This window comes from Patagioenas fasciata, chromosome 22 (assembly GCF_037038585.1).
Source record: "Patagioenas fasciata isolate bPatFas1 chromosome 22, bPatFas1.hap1, whole genome shotgun sequence".
NCBI lineage: Eukaryota > Metazoa > Chordata > Aves > Columbiformes > Columbidae > Patagioenas > Patagioenas fasciata.
In genome coordinates this window covers 2,375,934-2,396,759 of record NC_092541.1, presented here as the reverse complement: position 1 = coordinate 2,396,759, position 20,826 = coordinate 2,375,934, and the positions used below count along the sequence as shown (strand labels likewise).

Genomic DNA, 20,826 nt, shown 5'->3' with positions numbered 1-20,826 from the left:
TGGACCATTTGATGGTTGTCCAGCGTTTGAAGCAAATTGGGAAGGTGAAGAAGCTCGAGAAGCGGGTGCCTCATGAGCTGACCGAAAATCAAACAGATCATCGTTTTGAAGTGTCGTCTTCTCTTCTTCTATGCAAGAACGAACCATTTCTCAATCGGATTGTGGCTTGCAATGAAAAGTGGATTGTATACGGCAACTGACAACAAACACACAGTGGTTGGACTGAGAAGAACCTCCAAAGCTCTTCCCAAAGCCAAACTTGCACCAAAACAAGGTCACGGTCACTGGTTGATGCTCTGCTGCTGGTCTGATCCACTTTCTGCATCCCGGTGGAACCATCACATCTGATGGGATGCACTGAAAACAGCGACACCTGCAGCTGCCCAGCAGAAAGGGCCGGATTCTTCTCCGTGACAACGCGCGTCGTACAAATTACGCTGTAAAAGTCAAACGAATTGGGCTATGAAGTTTTGCCCCGTCCGCCACGTTCCCCTGAGCCCTGGCCAACCAGCCACCACCTCTTCAAGCATCTCAACAGCTTCGTGCAGGGAAAACGCTTCCACAAGCAGCGGGATGCAGGAGACGCTTTCCGAGAGTTCGTTGAGTTCCGAGGCGCCGCTTTTTATGCTACGGGAACAAAGGAACTTATTTCTCATTGGCAAAAACACGTTGGATTGTAATGGTTCCTATTTTGTGGAATAGAAATGTGTGTGAGCCTCGTTATGATCTAAAATTCACAGTCCAAAACCGCAGTTACTTTTGCACCAAGCTAACAGTTCCCGTCAATGAATCTGTGCTCGTTTCTGCCTCCCGTGAGCTTGGCCGGTTGCTTTGGATGCATTTCTGGGTCAGGCTATTTATAACCCAGGAAAAGCGACATTTCCAAGCGCTTCTCCTTCCAGCAGCTGATGTCACCGTGTCCCCAGCCGCGTCCCCGCGGGGAGGGAACAGTGTCACTCCCAGCCTGCCGCCCTGCTCGATGGTTGCTATAGCGATTTGTGTGGTTTGCTGAGGTTTGAGCGTCGCTGGGGTGCAGGTCAACTGTGGCCCTTGTGTCCCCCCCAAGTCCGGCTCACGCTGACCTGTGGGTCAGGGCTGAGCGGTGAAGCGGGACGAGCCAGGAAGGGAATTTGCAGCCGATGGGGTGAATGCCACAGATTTAAAATCTATGGGTCGGTTGGGAGGAACTGGGTAGATCCTGCGGGTGTCTTGGTGGGGGTCAGTTAATCCTGCGCTTTAGGAAACACCGGGGGTGGAAAGGTTGCAAGTGCAGGCTGTTAACGGGTACACACAGACTGTTCTCCTCTCTACCTATGTAACCAAGGGGACCTTCTCCCTGTCCCCAGCGGCGCTGCCTGGGATGTTGTGTGCACGTATTGGGACGGCATCGGCTGTCACCCCTTCCTGAGCCCTCTGTCCCCTCTGACCTCTCTCCCTCGCCCTTCCCCGCAGGAGCAGCAGGCCCTGGTGTTCCAGATGATGCAGCAGATCCAGCAGAAGCGCGAGCTGCAGCGCCTGCAGATGAGCGGCTCGTCCCAGCTCTCCATGAGCAGCCTCCTGGCCGCCACCTCCGCCCCCCTGCACTCCAGCCCCAGCGCCCTGATGACCTCGGCCCCCCAGCCGCCCCCCGGCAGCGGCTCCTCCCTCCTGGCCTCCCTGTCCCCCCAGCAGCTCCTGGCCCCCCAGGCCACCCCACCGCTCAGCGCTCCCACCAACAGCCTCCTGGCTTCGGGGACGGGCATCCCGCCCGTCCTCACGGCACAGACCAACCCGTTCCTCAGCCTGCCGGCCGACGGCAACGCCGCCAAAGGAACGGTGCGTATGCTGCTGGCGCTGCCCTGACCCCCCCAGCTCCCGGGGAGGGACGGGCTGTGCTCCAGTTAATTTGGGGGTGCAAGGGCGAGAAGCAACAGAGCCAGAACGTTCCGCTGGCTTTGCGGTGTCCCCGAGTAGCCGGTGTCACTGACGCTACATCCAAGGTCTCCCGTGGGTCCAGGCAGGGTTGTGGGTGCATTCCGTGCCGTTCCGTGTAGATTTGGCTCCGTTAAGCCCAGAACGTGGATGGGACGATGTGCCCCTGGTAGCGCTGGCTCCTTCGAAGCCTCCTGGTGAAATCCGAAGGTGGCTGCGTGAAACGCAGGGTTTAGAAGGAGTCGTGCACCCCAGAGCTTTGCGGAGAGGTTTCCAGCCTTGCGCTGGGTCTGGGTCCAGCCCTGGTTGTGAAAATGTTAAGGAGCCAAAGGCCAAGGTCGAGGGGAGCCCTGGGGTGTCCCCATTGTTTTGGAGGAGCCCGGGAGGTATCGGTGAGCAGGACCGGGGCCACGGCACCGCAAGGCTTCTCCCCCCATCCCGTACTGACACCTGTCTCCTCTGCATCTGTTTTCTGTTTTAAAGAGCATGAATGACAAGGGAGCTCCTCTCACCCAGGACAAGGGCTAAGCTCCCCCCTCGCCCCCAACAAACCAGCAGCCGACTCCTCTCAGCCGGGGGAACGTGGCTTATCCACAGTCGACTTTGATACTGGTACAGCGATGAGCACAAGGCTTCCAAGAAGCGTTTCTCGCCACCGGGCGATGCCAAGAGGTGCTTTGGAAGGCGACACGTCTCTGCCGCCCCGGTTGTGCCGCGTGTGCGCCGAGAGGAGCTGTTTCCACGCAGAGCGGAGGAGTCAGTAACGCCAGATCCTGCCGGGCTGCTCGTGGTGTGTAAACCCCAGACCAAGGCACTGGGGAGCATCGAGCATCCTCGGCCGAGACCGCGGTGGATCCAGTGGAGGCAGCGCTGGATGGGACACAGCTGGGGATGCGGTGGCAGCGCCGACGTTGCGCCAGCACTGATGTGCTCTGCTTCGCCCAGACGAGGAGGTTAATAAGTCCTGTGGCTGAGCTTTCTCACCTCTTAGATGCTCTTCTCTCTCTCGCCATCACCCAAAGCCCCAACACCTCAGCTGGATCCAGCCCCAGCGATGGGCCAGGACGGGCGCTTAGGGACGAGGTGACAGCCACCGCAAACGACACGGCCACGTCTGCTCCGTGCGCCTCACGTGAAAAGCACAGGGCTGCTCCTCACGCCGACGTTCCCGCAGGCTCAGACCCAAGGGGCCGTAGCCAGTATTACCCCTCTCGTAGCCATTCCCAAGCTGCGTTTGAGCCCGGCCCGAGCTGGGAGATAAAACCGTGCGTGGGGAGCAGCGAGTCCCAAATCTGGTCCCCGTGTGTTCTCTGCCACCGCAACTCAGTGCGGCGCAACCCGCGTTCTTCCACTCGCAAACGGGATCTCGAGCAATGGGATAGCGACCGCTCCCCCTGAGCTGGGACATGGGACCCTTCTTTGATTTTCCACCTTTTGACCTTAATTCCAGCGCTCAGCCTGGAACCTCAGCCAAGAAATTCCTCCCAACTGGGACGCGACGGATGGACGGATGGATGGATGGACAGACGGACAGGTGGGGCGGCTCTGGGGGAAGGGGAACAGCTACGTCAAACGTACGAATCCCCCTTTTATTCCTTGGACCTTAATGGATCGTTTTCAGCACATTCCCGCTGCCTCCAACTAGTTTGCACTATTCAGATTTGTCAGCAGTGGGTCTGTGCTGATAGTACTAGGAAAGCTTGTTATAGGCAAAACTCATCTGCTCGGCATCTTTCTTCCTTTTTATTTTATTTGGGTTTCTTTTTGTTTCTTTGGAAGATTTGTCACCACGGTGGTTCAATAAGGCTCAAAGGAGAGAAAATCCCTCTCCGCTCTCAGCCTCCAGTTCTGTGAACTGGGCAGAACGCTGCTGTCTGCTCAGAAATATATATATTATATATATATATATATAATTCTTTTTTTAATAAAGAAAAGCTAATGTTTTAACAAGGTTAAGAAGCTATCGCAAAGGTGGAGATGACAGCTACAAGTGGAAATGCAGGATGAGCAAATCCAGCCTCCCTTCCTCGCTCAGACCTCGAGAGGAGCCGGACCCGGGTGACACGTCCCTGTCGCCAATTCGCGTTGTCACCTGTCGAGTGTCACCAGCACGCCCATCAGCCCCATGTGTGACGGCCAGGGCCTGACGTTGTGCTCAAATTCTTCCAAAATTCAACCCCGTTTCACAGCCTGCAATGAGAACGCAGCCGGTACCGGGTGAGCGTCAATCCCGACACGCGGGGGCTCCCAGGACAGACAGAATCCCTTGTTCTGGCGCCTGGTTTGGTGCCCAAATCCTTGGGTACCAACCCGACACTTGCAGGAGGTACTGGGAAAATGTTGGTATTTGGGAGCCCAAGTGTTGGAAGAGGTTGGAAATGAAAGGTTGGATTCAAGGAATCGGTTTTACAGGCAGAAAGCGGGAGCAGCATCCCCAGCTCCGTGCTGGCCGTGTATTGGTTTATACTGGTGGCACTGGTTGGAGGATGGAGCCTTTGGGCTCTCCAGGGCAGGGTGAGGCTGGAGAGGACGAGCAATGGGGCAAAGAGACATTATAGCACTTACACATTTCTCCGACATCTTCCAAAGGTCCCTTTGAAGCGCTGCCCCTTGTCCCATCGCCTCAACCTGCCCCAGAGCCACAGATTGAGGGGAGCAGAAGAGGGGGGGGGCGACATTAAACGTTTGTATCTCTGTGAAAAAGAGGGAGAGCAGGGGAAAGAAAACTAAAAAGCTAAAGATTATCTGTGTTTCAGTTGCACTGGGGTACGTTTCTTTACCCGTTTTGATGCTAATGTCTCATTTTAGTATGTTGCATGTGTCTTTTTTTGTCTTGATCTGGGTTTTTTTTTTTATTATTAAATAAAAGAGAAAAAATGTGTATATTTTTGGCAATTTAAGGTAATGTAGCTAAGATATATTTTTTTCACGCTGCTTGACTGTTCTTTATTATAATAAATAATATTAATATTGATATCGGAGAGTCTTTTTGACAGAGTCGGGGTTGCGCCGTTTCCAGGGTGGTTGTGCCGAGGTCCCATTGCTGCAGCACCGACCCAAGCACACGATGCTCAATGGGACCAGGAGGGTCCTCAGGTGGCTCCATCCCAACCTTACACCTGGGGAGCGAAGGGTGTCAGTTGGTAATTAATCAGCTTGTTGCTAATTAGTGGGGATACCCCAAATCTTCTGACTCTTTGGGCTCTCAGCTGCCTCCTTGGTCCCCCTTTCTCCCCAGAGAAAGGATGGGACGGGGGGGTGGGAGAACTGTGGGCATCGCCCCACGCAGGACACGCGGTTTTGGGGGGGCTGTGGCCCCCAGGCTGGGTGGGATCCAGCCCATGGAGCTAAACCATCTATCCAAAAAGTGCATTTTTCCCTGTAGTGAAATGTTTAATAAGAAACAGGGTGGGGGGCATCCAGGACTTTGATGCTGGAAAGGGGAATTTGCAGGGAATAGCGGAGCTGCAGATGGGGAGCAGAGGGACCCCCCAAACTGCAGCTCCGTGGGGGCCCGTGGTACCTGTATTTCTAATTATTAGACTGTATTTTAAGGAATTGTAGAACTCGCCGTTTAGGAGAATATTAAGGTAGGAACCTTTATAGATTCACCAACCTCATAACCATAGGATCTTCCTATAAGCAGAGCTTGTAACCATAGCGTCTTTATGCTTAGTAATCATACCCTATTCTTATAATTGCCATGAATTTACGACATATTCGTTTAAAACAGGTAACTGAGAAATACTTAGCGTTGCCTAAACAGGTAGCTTGTGTTAGAATAGGCGTGGTTTTAAGAGGTCGATTTTAGGGTATCACGGCGGGGAGGGGGGCCGGAACCTTCGTGCTCCGAGGGGGAACGTTTGTGCTGCGGGAGCCGCGCTCCGCCGAGCCCGCCCGGCGCGGCGCTTCCGGCGGAGCAGCCGCCCCTGGGAAGGTGCCCGGGATGGGATCGCTCAGAGCGGCTGCGCTGGTGGCGCTGATGAGGGCCGGGGGGCGGCTCCGGTACCGGGACCCCCGCGGGGTTTTGCACATCTCGGTGCGCCCCTGCTCGCCCTCCCCCGCGCCGGTCATCGCCGCCAAGGAGCCGTTCGCGGTGGAGCTGAAGGCGGGACAGAAGTACGGCTGGTGCGCCTGCGGGCACAGCCGGCGGCAGGTGGGACCGGGGCGCCCACGGGACCGGGGGTGGGGTGCAAGGGGGGTGGTCAGTAGGTCAGAGAGGTTCTCCTGCCCCTCTGCTCTGCCCTGGGGAGACCACCCCTGGAATATTGTGTCCAGTTGTGGCCCCTCAGCTCCAGAAGGACAGGGAACTGCTGGAGAGAGTCCAGCGCAGCCACCAAGATGCTGAAGGGAGTGGAGCATCTCCCGTGTGAGGGAAGGCTGAGGGAGCTGGGGCTCTGGAGCTGGAGAAGAGGAGACTGAGGGGGGACTCATTCCTGGGGATCAATATGGAAAGGGGCAGTGTCAGGAGGATGGAGCCAGGCTCTGCTGGGTGACAACCAGTAACAGGGCAAAGGGCAGTGGGTGCAAACTGCAACACAGGAGGTTCCACTGAAATATGAGAAGCAACTTCCTCCTGGTGAGGGTGTCAGAGCCTGGCCCAGGCTGCCCAGGGAGGTTGTGGAGTCTCCTTCTCTGCAGACATTCAAACCCGCCTGGACCCCTTCCTGTGGAACCTCAGCTGGGTGTTCCTGCTCCATGGGGGGATTGCACTGGATGAGCTTTCCAGGGCCCTTCCAACCCCTCACATTCTGGGATTCTGTGATCCCCCCCAACTGGGACATGGATGGAACCTGGACGGCCCCACGGGTGGGGGGTCCCTCAGCCGCAGGGGTGGAGAGGACGCAGTCCCCCCATTTCATCCCCATCTCTCACCCACTCCCCGTTTGCTTTGCAGCCCTTCTGCGACGGCACCCACAAGAAAGCGGCTCCGGGGATCTCCCCCCTGCGCTTTGTGGCTGAGGAGGACAAGACGGTCTGGCTGTGTGGGTGCAAACAGACCCGCACCCCCCCGTACTGTGACGGCACCCACAAAACTGAGGCCGTGCAGAGCGCCCGGCTACCCCCAAACCCCTGACAGAGCCCACAGGAGCTCAGCACCTTGGGGGTGTTCACCCCTCTTCGTATGGGAGGGATGATGCTGAGCTCCCACCCCAATTAATATTAATTACTGAGCTCTGAGCTGCCACCAGCTGCAGAAAATCAGCCTTGTCTCCACCACGGGGGCAACAGTTTTCCCTCCTACCCCACTGCAAGGGATAATGAAGCGGGGGCAATAAATCCACTGGATAACGGGGGTTTTGCGTTGCCAGAGCTGCGGGTGCCCATCGGGATGCAGGTGGATCCATCCGGACCGATGAAGGGAATTGCCAGTCTGCAGTATTTATTACATTTACAAAGCTGTATAGTTGTACAAATGTTTAACCGATAACGATATATGAATATCAGAATATATTACAAGACATTAAAACATCGTACAGGATGCAAACATACAGAGCAATTTGGTTTGTACCATATAGGAAAGAAACAGGAAACAAAACGACCCCCCCAAGAGCCCCACACAAACCCCAGACTGAGGCACTTTGGCTGCCTCCCTCAGTCCATTTTGGGCTATTTACAAGGAGAAAAGGGGTCTCAAAGTCAAGACAAACGGAGCCCCCAGTGCCAGGGCTGTGCTATAGCAAAGGTGCCGCTGGCGAGTCCACGATGGGGGTGCGGTACTTCAGAAAAATAACTTTAAAAACGTTAAAAACTACCATAACAACTTCCCACCTTTCCTGACCTTTGGAGTCGGGCTGTTCACACAGTCCCCGCGCTGCGTTCCTTTGGTTCTCGCCGTGCCGCGGGTGCCGAACGGGCGCTGCAGGCACTTGCTTAATTTTGTTGGCATTCATCCCCCTCCCCAACAAGGGACGGAAGGAACCCCCCCGGGGGCTTCGTTCCCTGGGGCTCGTGTGCTTTTTTTTGTCAATATATATATAGAAAGTTGGTCCCTTCCCCTCTTCCCCCCCAAAACACAGCAGCACCGCCCCACGCTCACCCCTCACCCCTTGGCTCAAGGCACTGTAGTCTTATTTTTGTTTTGTTTTTCTTTAAAAACCCCAGTGTGGGGGCAAGAGGAGAGGGGGGGAACACAAAACCGCTCTGAAATGTGGTGGTGAAGCCATGGAGGTGAGTGGGGAGCTGGGATAGTGGGGGTCCCGCACCCCCCAACCGGGCGCTGCACCCACCAGTGGTGTTTGAAGCCCCTGGGACCTCCGGTGCTGCCCCTGATGGTTTAGATGCCCCCAGCCAAAATTCCCAGGTGGAAACATATTCAGTGGGGCTTGTGCTCTTCCCCTTGGTCCATCTGGCCCTTCGCCGCCAGCTTGTAACCATCATATTTTTAAGCTGGGTGGAGGGAAAAACTGAAGATAAAAGGAAAAGCACCTACTTACTGTGCACAAGGGGAAGCGTCTGTGTGAGCTTGAGCCTGAAACACCGTCCAGAGACCACGCAGGGAAAGCAAAGAAACAAGAACATGCACAGGAAAGCAAAGCTGGGGGGGCACAGGCACCATGTTATCAAACCCAGTGCCAAAATCCTTCAAATAGAGACTAAAAGCGAATAAAAGAGGGCACGGCAGGGCTGGGGGGGGTGGTTTTTGGCTTCTGTGCTTGGCCCTTACCTGTGCTTGGCCCTTACCTGTGCAGCCGGGTGTCCTGCTCACGGCCCCATCCGCTGCGGGAGGGGACAGGGGACAAGGGATGGGGGACAAGGGACGGGGCACAAGGGATGGGGGACAAGGGACGGGGATGGGGAGGGGGGGAAAGTGTTAGAGAAAACCCAGCAAGGCTCCGGCTCCGGCGTGCAGCGTACGTAAGCCAACATTAAACCAAAATAAAAATAAAAGGGAAAACATTAAAAAATATTCCACCACATTTATGTGTCTTATTTGCACTTTAAATTAATCTGCTCAATCAATAGAAAATAAGTATGTATAATTATTTTTTTTCTCCCTATGTACACATATATATGTATATATAATATATATATAGAGACGTATAAAACGCAGCCAGGAGTCCCCCGCTCCGCCGCCCTTTAGGTCAAGGCGGAGGCGGCGCTGCCGTTCACAGTCGTTTTGCGGCACCGCGCGGGGGGCAGCGGGTGGCAGTTCGAGGTGCCGTTGAGCGCGGTGCCGGTGCCGGCGCTGGGGGAGCCGTGGGCCGGGGCGGCGGCGCTGGGCAGCGCGGAGGCGCCGGCGGGGGCGGCGGGGCTGGGGGCCTTGTCGCTGCCCGACTCGCACTCGGACGCTCCGCTGGTGTTGGCGCTCTCGGGGGTGACGGGCTGGGACAGCTTGAGGCGCTTGCAGGCGGGTTGCACGCGGTATTTCAGCGGGAGGGGCCCGTTCTGCGGGGGGACAGGGGCGGATGGGGGACCCGGTGGCACCCACGCTGTCCCCACGGCCACCAGACCCCCCGGTTTGTCCTGGAGAGTGGGGGGAAACAGCACACACAGCCCCCCCCTATAAACCAAACGCCTTTGCGAGGAGGGGGCGTCTGGGGTTTATTTGTTGAGGTGCTCCCCGTTTTAAGCTTTTTTGTGAATGTTTTCCATTCCTAAACGTTTAGATTTTTAAGTTCTTCAAATCTTAAGGTTTTCCATTTTTAAGTTATTGATATTTTTAAGTTCTCCTAATCTTAAGTTTTTTCATTTTTAAGTTCTTCATATTGTGAGTTTTTAATATTTTAAGCTTCTCTATCTTTAAGCTTCTCTATCTTTAAGTTTCTCTATCTTTAAGTTTTTCTAGCTGCAAGTTTTTAAGTTCTTAAGTTTTTTCATTCTTAAGTTCTCCATATTATGAGTTTTTAATATTTTAAGGTTTTCTATCTTTAAGTTTTTCTGTCTTTAAGGTTTTCTATCTTTAAGTTTTTCTATCTTCAAGCTTCTCTACCTTTAAGTTTTTCAAATCTTAAGTTCTTCTAATCTTCAATTTTTAAGTTATTCCTATTTTAAGTTCTTCAATTTTTAGGTTCTTCGAACTTCAAGTTTTTCTATCTTTAAGCTTTTCTACCTTGAAGTTTTTCAAATCTTAAGTCCTTCAATTTTTAAGTAAGTTCTTCCAATCTTAAATCCTTCAATTTCTAAGTTCTTCCAATCTTAAGTCCTTCAATTTCTAAGTTCTCCGTATTTCGAGCGTTTCAATTTTTAAGTTCTCCACATTTTAAGTTCTTCAATTTTTAGCTTCTTTGAACTTTAAGCTCTCCCATTTTTGACATTTCTGACACCCCCAGGTCCCCCCCCAGGCCGGGTTCCCCCACCCCAAGCCCGGGCTCTGCTCACCCTCCTCCAGGGGTAGATGTAGGCGATGTCCATCAGGGTGTAATACTCCTTCAGGGGCTCGTCTTCATACAGGACTTCAACCTGGTGCAGGGGACAGCGTCACCCCCCCAAAACACCGACAGCGGCACCGCCGGCCCCCCCCGGAGCCGCTCCCGGGACGTCGGGGCTTTGCTGTCCCCAAGTGCCACTCGTGGGCACTCGCCGGGAGCTGGAGCAGGTTCAGTTTACACGCAATGTGCTGTAAGGGGGTCCTGCCCCAGCGCCCACCCGCTGACGCAGAACTCGGGCTGTTGTGATGTTTGGGAGGTGGTGACGCACGGAGCGTTTGCAGCAGGGAATGCAACGTGAATCACTGAATCGTTTTGGTTGGGAAAGCCCCTCAAGATCATCGAGTCCAACCATAACCCACCCCTGGCACTGCCCCATGTCCTGAGAACCTCATGTCCGTCTGTCCAACCCTCCAGGGATGGTGACTCCAGCACTGCCCTGGGCAGCCTGTTCCAATGCCCCACAGCCCTTTGGGGAAGAAATTGTTCCCAGATCCAACCTCAACCTCCCCTGGCGCAACTTGAGGCCGTTTCCTCTCATCCTGTCATTTATTCCTGGGGGGCAGAGCCCGACCCCCCCTTGCCCCAACCTCCTTTCAGCTCACAGCACCGAAAGCCATGCAGGGAGCGGATCCCGGGCACAAACTCACCTTGTACTTGCTGGGAACGTCCATCTTGTTGCGGAGGAACTTGGCCAAGTGCATGACGGTCATGGCGGCGGGACAGCGCAGGAACCGCACCCCGTTCTTCTGGGGACGCAGCGGGAGGGGGGAGGCATTGCTGAGCGTCCGCCGCACCATTAACGGGCAGTTCCCAGCTGCTTCAGTTTGGGGTGCCCTCCTGTCCCCCCTCACCCCAAAAACCCAGGAGGTGGCTGGACAATGAGTTCTCTATCCCATGGTCCCACCACACTCACCTTCTCCTTCTCCAGGTCCCCGTTCTCAACAGTCCCTTTTTTCTCCTCTCTAGAGGGAGAAAAGCAAACACAGGGCAAAGATGATGGAGGAAGAAAACGACACAAGAAAGATAAAATAACCCCCCAGGATGCAGGGAGAGCAGAACAAAGCACCTTGACCCTTCATAGAACTCTATGGACAGGCTGACGATCTCGTCGTCCGTCAGGTTCCCCTTGTCCTGCTCGGACACTTCCCCGCGATCCTCGTTGGAGCCGTTGGGAACTGTGGGGGCAGCGGGAGGGGGAGGATGAGCATGGGGGGGACATGGCCGGGACAAGGGGGGACACGGTGCCGACACTCACCCTCGGCCATGGGGTACGCCGCATAGAACTCGCGCCGCCTCTTCATCTCATCTGCGGGGGGAATAACACACCAAGGGGGCCATGGGGGCAAAGAGGGGAGCAGGAGGTGCCCCCGGGGTGCTGGAGGGTGGGGTGGGCAGAGCCGTCCCCATCCCTTCGCATTGTGTTTTCCTGCTGTCCCCGTCCCCACGGAACCAGTTTCACGGGTGGGTGGGAGCGAGTTACAAACAACCCCAAACCCACACAATTATAATCACCCATGGATGTACCTTTGAAAAGCCCCGGGACCAACTTGTACACGATGTCCTGTAGGGTTTTGTCTGACCTGGGGGATTAAAAGGAATAGGAAAAGAGGGAGAAATCAGGTGGATTAGCGAGCACGTTGATTCCGCGGGTTGCTGGAAGCTGCTCTGCACCCCGTGCTCCTTCCCCAAGTCCCAAATCCCCATCCCCATTCTATGATCCCGCGGCGATGCCACAACCCCATCTCATAGCCAAACCATCACCAAAACCATTTCAAAACCCCTTGTGACTCCTAGGGATGATGACAGCAGCACTTCGGGGCCATAGGATCTGTTTCAGCAGTCAAACACACATCAGCAAATGTTTCTGCAAGTTTTAATTGGCATCTAAGTTGATTTTTGGGCTCGGCTGCAGCTCAGGGTTTGATTTCCCATTGTGAGGATGGCGGGACAGCGTCCCCCGGCCGGTTGTTACATGGGAAAGCAAAGTGGGCACCCTAAAATGTCACCGTCCCCAGGTGGGAGCTGCTAAAGCTTTGGGGAGCTGGGGGGGGTTCCATTCGCACCCTCAGCACGGAGCTGGGAATGGGGTTTTGCTCCTGCAGATGGGGCATCTGGCACGGTTTAAAACCAGCAACCCAGCCTCAAAAACAAAGCGAGAGCAGCGGGACTGGCGAAAAGTGAATTACATCTGCAATTATTTCCATTTTAATAATAGGGCCTTTATTTTAAAGACAAACAAATGACTGTACCCTATATTATTTTTAGCCTCGCCGCGGCTTTCATCCCTAATTCCTCGGTGATGTCACCGTGGTTCACGAGGCCCCGCTGTGATTTGATTTGTAATACGTACCCAGAGAATTCGCTTTATAATCTACAGCAAGCTAATGAAAAAGCAACCTCGGCTGCTTGATTGGCAGCTTAATTAGCAGCCGGTCCCTGCTCCAGCACAAGTCGAGCCCGTTGAGCCCAGGGTGGTGCTGGGGGGCAGCATCCCCGGCACCGCGTGGCATCCGCGGGTGTTTTGGTGCTGCCGCGGCACCGGTTTGGGGAGCAAAGGGGAAATCAAGGCCTTCATTGGTGCAGCGTTCCCGGGTGCCACATCTGGATCAGGCCCAGTCGCCTGTGGCAGCACCTCTGCCCAGATGTGCTCTGTGTTTTAACGCCACCGGGACCAAAGGGGATACGAAGGCACTGTGACACCGCAACACCGTGACATCGCAACACCGTGACACCGCGACACCATGACACCATGATGCTGTGACACTGCGAGACCATGACACCGCAACACCGTGACACCGCAACACTGTGACACTGTGAAACTGTGACGCTGTGACACTGTGGCACTGTTACACAGCGACACTGTGACGCTGTGACACCGCGACATTGTGATACCGCGACACTGTGACACCGTGATGCTGTGACACCATGACACTGTGACACCGTGACGCTGTGACACCGCGAGACCATGACACCGCAACACCGTGACACCGCAACACTGTGACACTGTGAAACTGTGACGCTGTGACACCGTGGCACTGTTACACAGCGACACTGTGATGCTGTGACACCGCGACATTGTGATACCGCGACACTGTGACACCGTGATGCTGTGACACCATGACACTGTGACACCGTGATGCTGTGACACTGTGACACTGTGACATTGTGACACCGTGACATTGTGACACCATGATGCTGTGACACCACGACACTGTGACACCGTGACATTGTGACACAGCGATGCTGTGACACTGTGACACCATGACACTGTGACACTGTGACACCACGACGTGACACCACGATACCATGACACTGTGACACCATGACACTGACACCGTGACACTGTGATGCTGTGATGCTGTGACACTGTGACACCATGACAGCGCAACACCGTGACACCACAACACTGTGACACCGTGACACTGTGACATTATGACACCATGATGCTGTGACACCGTGACACTGTGACACCGTGACACTGTGATACTGTGACACCATGATGCTGTGACACCATGATGCTGTGACACCGTGACGCTGTGACACCGTGACACAGCAACACTGTGACACCATGACACTGTGAAACTGTGACGCTGTGACACCATGACACTGTGACATTGTGACACAGTGACACCGCAACACTGTGACACTGTGACACCATGATGCTGCGACACTGCGACACTGCGACACTGTGACACCATGACGCTGTGACACCACAACACTGCGACACCGTGACACCGTGACAGAGCAACAGCGGGGCCGGGGGCTCCCGGGGTGCGCGGTGCCCAGCGCGGGGACCACGGATCCATCTCTGCACACACCCCCAGGGCTGTTTTGGCGAGGGAGCCGTGGGAGCCGGAGCGTAAATATTTCATAGTGAACCAGAAACCAAAAAAAAGGCGGCAAAAGTGTTACTACAGAAACGGGCTGACGTGGAAGAGGCTGGAAAAAAGCAAGCTGAGTGATGTATTGCAGCCTTTCCCGGTTTCTATGCCAACCACCTGCAGAGCCAATTCCACAGCTGACGGGATGTGTCTGGCTTTCCCAGCCAGACGCGAGGCCGGCGCGAAGCTGGGGACACTGTCACCTGTGCTGCTGTCACCCCCCGAGGGACGCGGCTGCACCCCTGGGACCCCCCTGAGCTCACCTGATGCTGAGGAGGGGTCTGGTTTTGTGCACTTGGACATCGCACATGGGGCAGTACTTGTTCGTCTCCAGGTAGCGAACGATGCAGGTTTTGCAGACTGTGGGGAGAGACTCGGTGTGAGCAGATGGACAGACAGATGGACGAGGGGGCAGAGCCCCTGTTGCCAGCCTGGAGAAGCGCCCTGACCCTCACAGCAACCAGGATCCAATCCGGCCCCATCCACCACCACACAGCTCCCACTGGTGCAGGATGGGTTTGGGGACCACGGGAAGGTCTCAGTAGGATGGGTTTGGGGACCATGGGAAGGTCTCAGTAGGATGGGTTTGGGGACCATGGGAAAGTCTCAGTAGGATGGGTTTGGGGACCATGGGAAAGTCTCAGTACGATGGGTTTGGGGACCATGGGAAGGTCTCAGTAGGATGGGTTTGGGGACCATGGGAAAGTCTCAGTACGATGGGTTTGGGGACCACAGGAAGGTCTCAGTAGGATGGGTTTGGGGACCACGGGAAGGTCTCGGTGCAGCACAAACCCCCCTCCCAGGCCACCCCGGGTGCCCAGGACACTCACAGGAGTGCAGACACTCCACGATGGTGGTGGCGTCGATGAAGTAGCCGCCACACAAGGCGCACATCAGGTGGGGGTTGAGCTCGGTGATCTTTATCCTGGTGGTCCTGTGCATTTTGGAGCAGCGCCGCGGCGGATCCTCCCTGTGGGAAACACCCAGGGACGCCCTTAACGGGCAGATCATGCAAGGATGGGACTGTGGGACCCAGTGCACCCTTTAACGAACAGATCCAGGTCTGGGGGGGTGGCTGTGCTCACTGTGATGTGCCACACTTGGCCCTGGGAGCACTGGGGCAGCCCCAGCACCCTGCCAGTCCCAGGGGGGCACAAGCAGCACCCACACACCTCCCCATGCAGCCCCCAGGCACTGCCCAGCTCCATCTGCCCCACGTTTGCATCTTCCTGGAGGTCCCTAAACAGATCCCACCATGACGAGTGGGGACAAATGCCCCCTGTTAGCCAGCCCCTCGCACAGCGCCCGGGCTGTGCGCACACACAGGCACAAGCACACACACAAAGTGTGGTTTTGTTTTCCTCGATGGAAAAGGCATTTTCAGCCACCGCCTCACGGTTTCTATAGAAACTCCCGAGATCGGTGTTGGCCACCTGCCCGCAGCACCTGAGCGCGGGTGTGCGAGGCCGGGTGTGCGCTCGGGGCACGGGCAGCGTCCCCAGGCACAGACACAGGGGAATCGCCGCCTGACACTCCGGCGCTTCCACGTTTATGATGGGAGACGGCGGAGCCAGGGCCCGAAATCACTGCAGTTTTGTTGTTCCCATGGCAACCCTGATACTTGGAGAGGAGCCAGGATATTATTACAACCATCCGAGGTGAGGGGGAGAGGGGAGAAGAAACCCCTGGGTTTGCGTAAAGGAGCGTGGGCGCGATGGCAGCGCCGGGTTGTGCCGACAGCAACACCCGTACGCACCCAAACCCCCGCCCACCCCAGGGAGACACACACACGTGTGCACACACATGCGGTACGTACACACATATGGTACATACACGCACGCGGTACATACACACATGTGGTACATACACACATGTGGTATGTACACGCACGTACCGTCTGCACGCACACAGAGGTGCAGCTGCACCCCTGCACCCCGCGGTGCAGCGCCCACCCTGGGGAACCCACCCCGGGCTCCCACTCGCTCCTTGGGGTGCTTCTCCTGGGCTTCGGTCTGGGCCTCTCAGCACGTTCAGCCACCACGGAGTCCCCGGAGGCAGGTGTGCATGGATGGGGACACCATGGGGACCAGGATGAAGATGCTGCAGAGATGGGGACACCACAGGGACTGGGATGAGGATGCTGCAGGGATGGGGGCACCATGGTGATGGAGACACTGTGGGGATGGGGACACCACAGGGACTGGAAAGAGTATGCTGCAGGGATGGGGACACCATGGGGATGGAGACACTGTGGGGATGGGGACACCACAGGGACTGGGATGAAGATGCTGCGGGGATGGGGACACCACAAGGACCGGGATGAAGATGCTGCAGGGATGGGGACACCATGGGGATGGAGATGGAGATGCTGTAGGGATGGGGACACCACAGAGATGGGGACACCGTGGGGATGGAGATGGAGATGCTGCAGGGATGGGGACACCACAGAGATGGGGACACTGTGGGGATGGGGACACCGTGGCGATGGAGATGGAGATGCTGCAGGAATGGGGACACCACAGAGATGGGGACACTGTGGGGATGGGGACACCGTGGGGATGGAGATGGAGATGCTGCAGGAATGGGGACACCACAGAGATGGGGACACTGTGGGGATGGGGACACCATAGGGATGGGGACCTCAAGGACACCCTGCTGCCCCTGGGCAGGTGTCCTCAGCCCTCTGCAGCCCATAGGTGATGTGGGCCACTGTCAGCACCCCCCCGCCGGCCGGCAGGAATCTTTGGGGGGTCAAGGTCCCACGGCTGCATTTTGGGTGGATTTTGCTGCTTTTGGTGCTCGCAGCCGCCAATGGCGACCCGGGAGGTGGGAGCCTGAGCCACCGGCGCAAACTGGTTCCAATAAACTGGGTGACAACAACCGCGATTTCCTGCCGCGGGGGCGAACAAAGCCCCGGACCCCCCCGGGCCAGGAGCCGCCCGTAGCACCGGCCCCACCGGAGCCCTCGGGGCTGCCCCGTCCCGCCAGCGGCGGCCGCTGCCCCGGTCCCGCCGCCGGGGTCGGTCCCGCCGCCCGCAGCCGCCTCCCCGGCACCCCCGGCCGCGAATTTCGGGGTCTTTTGTCTCCATGGGCGGCGGCCCGGCACTGTCCGCCCCCCTCCCCAAAATACCCCCGGACCGGGCACGGCTGAGGAAGGACGTTTCAAAGTCACCGGGAACTTGGACCCGACCGGCCGCCCCCTCCCTGCGGGACTCACCGGCGGCGGCGAGCCCGGGGACCGGGAAATAAACCGGGACGGCTTCCCCGGCACTGCCCGCTCGCCCGCACGGCGGCCACGGGCCCCCACGCACCGGGAACACGACAAAAAGGCAGCGGAGCGTGAGCCCCCGCCCGCCCCGCCGGGATCCCCCGCCCCTCCCGGGGTGCGGGACGCGGGCACCGGCTGCTGCCGAGAAGCCGAACAGCGGGAAGGGAGGAGGAAACCCCGCGGGAAGGGCACGGACACGCGTGTCCACACACCCGTGTGCGCACAACCCCCCCCCCTCCCCGCGCCGGTGCGTGACACCCGCCTGCCACGGGCGCACGGACACGCGTGACCCCACACTGTGCCCCGCGGTCCCCGGTTCAGCCCGGCGGGTGGGCCCGTCCCGGCGCCGCGGGGCAGCTCCCGCTTCATTTCATTTTGGGGAGGGGGGGTGTGGGCACGATTTGGGGTCGGGGTTGGGGCACACCCGGTGCCCCGCAGCCCTTTGTACTCGGGGCCGCTGACAGCCCAGCCCGGCCCCCCGCGGCGGGACCGCACCGCCCCGCTCCACGCCGCACCGGGCCCGGCGGGGGGGCAGCGGGAGCCGGGGCTGTCAGGGCTCCGTGTCCGCTCGCCGGTGCCCGCCGTGGGGTGGGGGGGTCACGCCTCCCGCGGGCAGGAGCGGGGCCGCGGCACAAAGCGGGGGGAGGCGGCGGCCATCGGCCATCTTGAACACGGAAAGAAAAGGGCGCGGGGGGGGGGCGGCGGCGGAGCCCGGTAGCGGCGCGGGGGGGGGACCCGGAGCCGCGTCCCTACCTGGTGGCGGCGGCAGCGGCGGCCGCGGGGCCGCCCCTCCGCTCCCGCCGGGCGGCGCGGCTCGGCGCGGCTCGGCTCGGCTCGGCGCTGCTCGGTGCGGCGGCGGCGCTGCGCCCGGGGCCCTTTTTTCTCTCGCTCCTTTTTTTTTTCCTTCTTTTTTTCCTTTCTTTTTTTTTTTTTAATAATTTTCTTTTTTCCTCCTTTTTTTATTTTTTTTAATTTTTTTCCCTCCTCCAGCCGCCGCCAGGCCCCGCCCCGCCCCACGTGACCTCATTCCTTTGGGGTGTTGCGGAGGAGGGGAGTGAGGGGCCGAGATTGGGGGTCCACACCCCCCCCCGCCCCGCCCCGCCCCGCCAGGACACGGTCCTCCGCTCCCGCCCCGCCCCGGGGGACACCGGTGCTTGAGAAGCGCCCCGCTGCCGCCTCCACCCCCCCGTTTTGCTCATGAAGGATAAGAGAACACCCCAAAATCCGAGCCCAGAATCCGAGCCGGGGTAGCGGTGCCCGGCGGCAGCCCCCGTCCCCTCCCCGTTAACGGGTCCCGGTGTTCCCCCATCACTACGGCACAGCTCGGGTGGTGCCCCGGGACCCCCACCCCGAACAGCGCTCGCTGGGACCGTTTTTGGCCCCAAATGGAAGGACTTTTCGCCCGGGAGGCGACGTGGGACCCGCGGGGCCCCGCCGGAGCTTCCCCGGGACCCTCGGGACTTGGGCCGGTGCCTGGCGGTGTTCGGCGGGACCCGCGGCGGGAGGGGAAGGGGATGGGAAAGGGGTAAAATAACGAAAAAGGAAGAAAAATAGAGGGAAATTGGAGAAAGGAGAAGATGGAAAAGGAGCGGGGAGAAGGAAAAAGGAACAGGAGGAAAGGAAAGGAAAGGAAAGGAAAGGAAAGGAAAGGAAAGGAAAGGAAAGGAAAGGAAAGGAAAGGAAAGGAAAGGAAAGGAAAGGAAAGGAAAGGAAAGGAAAGGAAAGGAAAGGAAAGGGGAAAGGGGAAAGGGGAAAGGGGAAAGGGGAAAGGGGAAAAGGGAAAGGAAAGGGAAAAAGGAAAAAGAAAAAGGAAAGGAAAGGAAAGGAAAGGAAAGGAAAGGAAAGGAAAGGAAAGGAAAGGAAAGGAAAGGAAAGGAAAGGAAAGGAAAAAGGAAAGGAGGAACAGTAAAAAGAAAGGCAGGAAAAAAGGGAAGGACGGGGAAAAATGAAAAAGCGGAAAAGAAATAAAAGAGAGGGAGGAAGGGGAGAGGAGCGGGTGGGCTCACGGCGCCGTTTTCCCCGCACGGGGCCGGTCCCACGGGCGGGTGGGATCCGTCTCGGGGGCCGGGGACGCCCCGCCGGGGGCTCCCGCGGTGTTTCGGGGGTGCAGGCAGCCGGGGCGCCCACTCGTGTCGACTACCCCCGCAACGCCCCGCAGCTCCTCCTCGGCGTAAAGCGCCAGACGGCCCCGCTGCCCCACGCGTGTCCGCGGCTCCCGCGTGAGTCCGGCCCGGGCTCGGTCCGACTGAGAACCCTTCTCAACACCCGGTGCGCCGGCTACTCAACGCGACGCAGCGCCCACGCGCGTTTCGCCTCAGCCCACACGGTTGCAGCCGTGTGATGAACGTCCCGCCCGGTGTCCCGGTGCCCAGAGCAGGTGCCGACGCCTGATTGCTCGGCGCCGGTTTCGTTTCCTATGCCGGTACCCGGTGCCGGTGCCTGATTACCCGGTGCCGGTTCCCACTACTGTACCCAGTGCCGGTTCCCGTGCCCAGTACCGGTGCCTGTGACCTTTCCTGTACCCGTACCGGCGACGTTCCCGGTGCCCGTGTCAGGTGGCCGGTACCGGTACCTGCGAGCGCTCCCGAGGATGCTCCGGCTGAGTGCGGCTGCCGCAAACGCACTCAACAGCGCGGTCTCTGTGGCGCAATCGGTTAGCGCGTTCGGCTGTTAACCGAAAGGTTGGTGGTTCGAGCCCACCCAGGGACGGTATTCTACATTTTACCCCGCTTTCCCTTTTTTCCCCCTGCCTTTTCCCCGTTTTTTCCGGGGACAGAAGGAGGAAGCGGCCGAGGATGGACACAGCCGAGGGGGTTGAAGGAGGCCCGGCCCCGCGCCCCGGTGGGGTGGGTAGGGTGGGTTTTCACTCTGCAAAGAGGTGCGTAGGGACTCGGTGGGGCTGCTTCTGCCCCTTTGGGATGGTCGTTGCCCTCAGAACCGGGCTGAGCTGGATGGGGAGAAGCTGTGAAGGGGCAGGATGCGGCCCCGGTGCTTATCGCGGGCTCACAGCTCTCTCCAAGGCGCTGGGCAAGGAGGAAAACGGACCCTGACGTGAACACAAAGAGTTCTGCTCACCCTGTGCTCCCCCCTGCACCGCAGTTTCCCCCATAAGCAAAAGGACGTGTTGGGACGTTAAAAATGGAACAGAGAGCCTGTTTCCATCCAGAGTCCATATTTTGCCTTAAAAATAAGCTGAAAGGGGTCCAAAACCTGCATTGTTGAAGTTCTCCTCTCTTACAAAATCTCGTAAAATCTATTTACATTCCCCTCTTGCCCCGATTTTATTTTCATACCAGAAATAATGAAGTCAATGTTTTGATGCAGGGCATAAAACTTTGCCGGGAGGATCCCTGGTGTTTCAAGAGCTCCAGAGCTACAAAATGTTGGGGAATCG

General features: G+C 57.6%; 3 protein-coding genes and 1 non-coding gene across 8 annotated transcripts in view; 3 read left to right on the top strand and 1 right to left on the bottom strand.

Moving 5' to 3' along the window:
- Positions 1-4,849, top strand: part of MLLT6 (MLLT6, PHD finger containing) — a 40,512-nt gene extending 35,663 nt beyond the window's left edge. For all 3 annotated transcript variants that reach the window (XM_065856110.2, XM_065856109.2, XM_065856111.2), the window contains 2 exons: positions 1,453-1,815; positions 2,395-4,849. In XM_065856110.2, the coding sequence (XP_065712182.1) occupies positions 1,453-1,815; positions 2,395-2,439 (408 nt within the window). In that variant the 3' untranslated portion in view covers positions 2,440-4,849. The remainder of the gene's footprint in view (positions 1-1,452; positions 1,816-2,394) is intronic.
- Positions 4,850-5,815: 966 nt separating this feature from the next.
- On the top strand, positions 5,816-7,399 carry CISD3 (CDGSH iron sulfur domain 3). The gene is made up of 2 exons (XM_065856353.2): positions 5,816-6,067; positions 6,809-7,399. The coding sequence occupies exons 1-2, from the start codon at positions 5,858-5,860 to the stop codon at positions 6,986-6,988; spliced, it is 390 nt and encodes a 129-aa protein (XP_065712425.2). The 5' UTR covers positions 5,816-5,857; the 3' UTR covers positions 6,989-7,399.
- PCGF2 (polycomb group ring finger 2) lies at positions 7,278-18,319 on the bottom strand. Of its 3 annotated transcripts, none has more exons than XM_065856351.2 (10): positions 18,186-18,319; positions 14,995-15,134; positions 14,428-14,524; positions 11,808-11,863; positions 11,539-11,589; positions 11,350-11,458; positions 11,197-11,245; positions 10,931-11,029; positions 10,234-10,314; positions 7,278-9,300 (listed from the first exon to the last, which is right to left on the bottom strand). In XM_065856351.2, exons 2-10 carry the CDS (start codon positions 15,104-15,106, stop codon positions 8,992-8,994), a joined length of 963 nt encoding a protein of 320 aa, XP_065712423.1. In that variant the 5' UTR covers positions 15,107-15,134; positions 18,186-18,319; the 3' UTR covers positions 7,278-8,991. The 3 variants fall into 3 exon arrangements, with proteins under 3 accessions (XP_065712423.1, XP_065712424.1, XP_071674134.1); XM_065856352.2 differs by having other exon boundaries at positions 10,931-11,026; XM_071818033.1 differs by lacking the exon at positions 18,186-18,319 and adding an exon at positions 17,382-17,464.
- A 1,748-nt stretch (positions 18,320-20,067) lies between these two features.
- TRNAN-GUU (transfer RNA asparagine (anticodon GUU)) lies at positions 20,068-20,141 on the top strand. The gene has a single exon. It is a non-coding gene; the product is annotated as a tRNA-Asn (tRNA).
- The last annotated feature ends 685 nt before the right edge of the window (positions 20,142-20,826 follow it).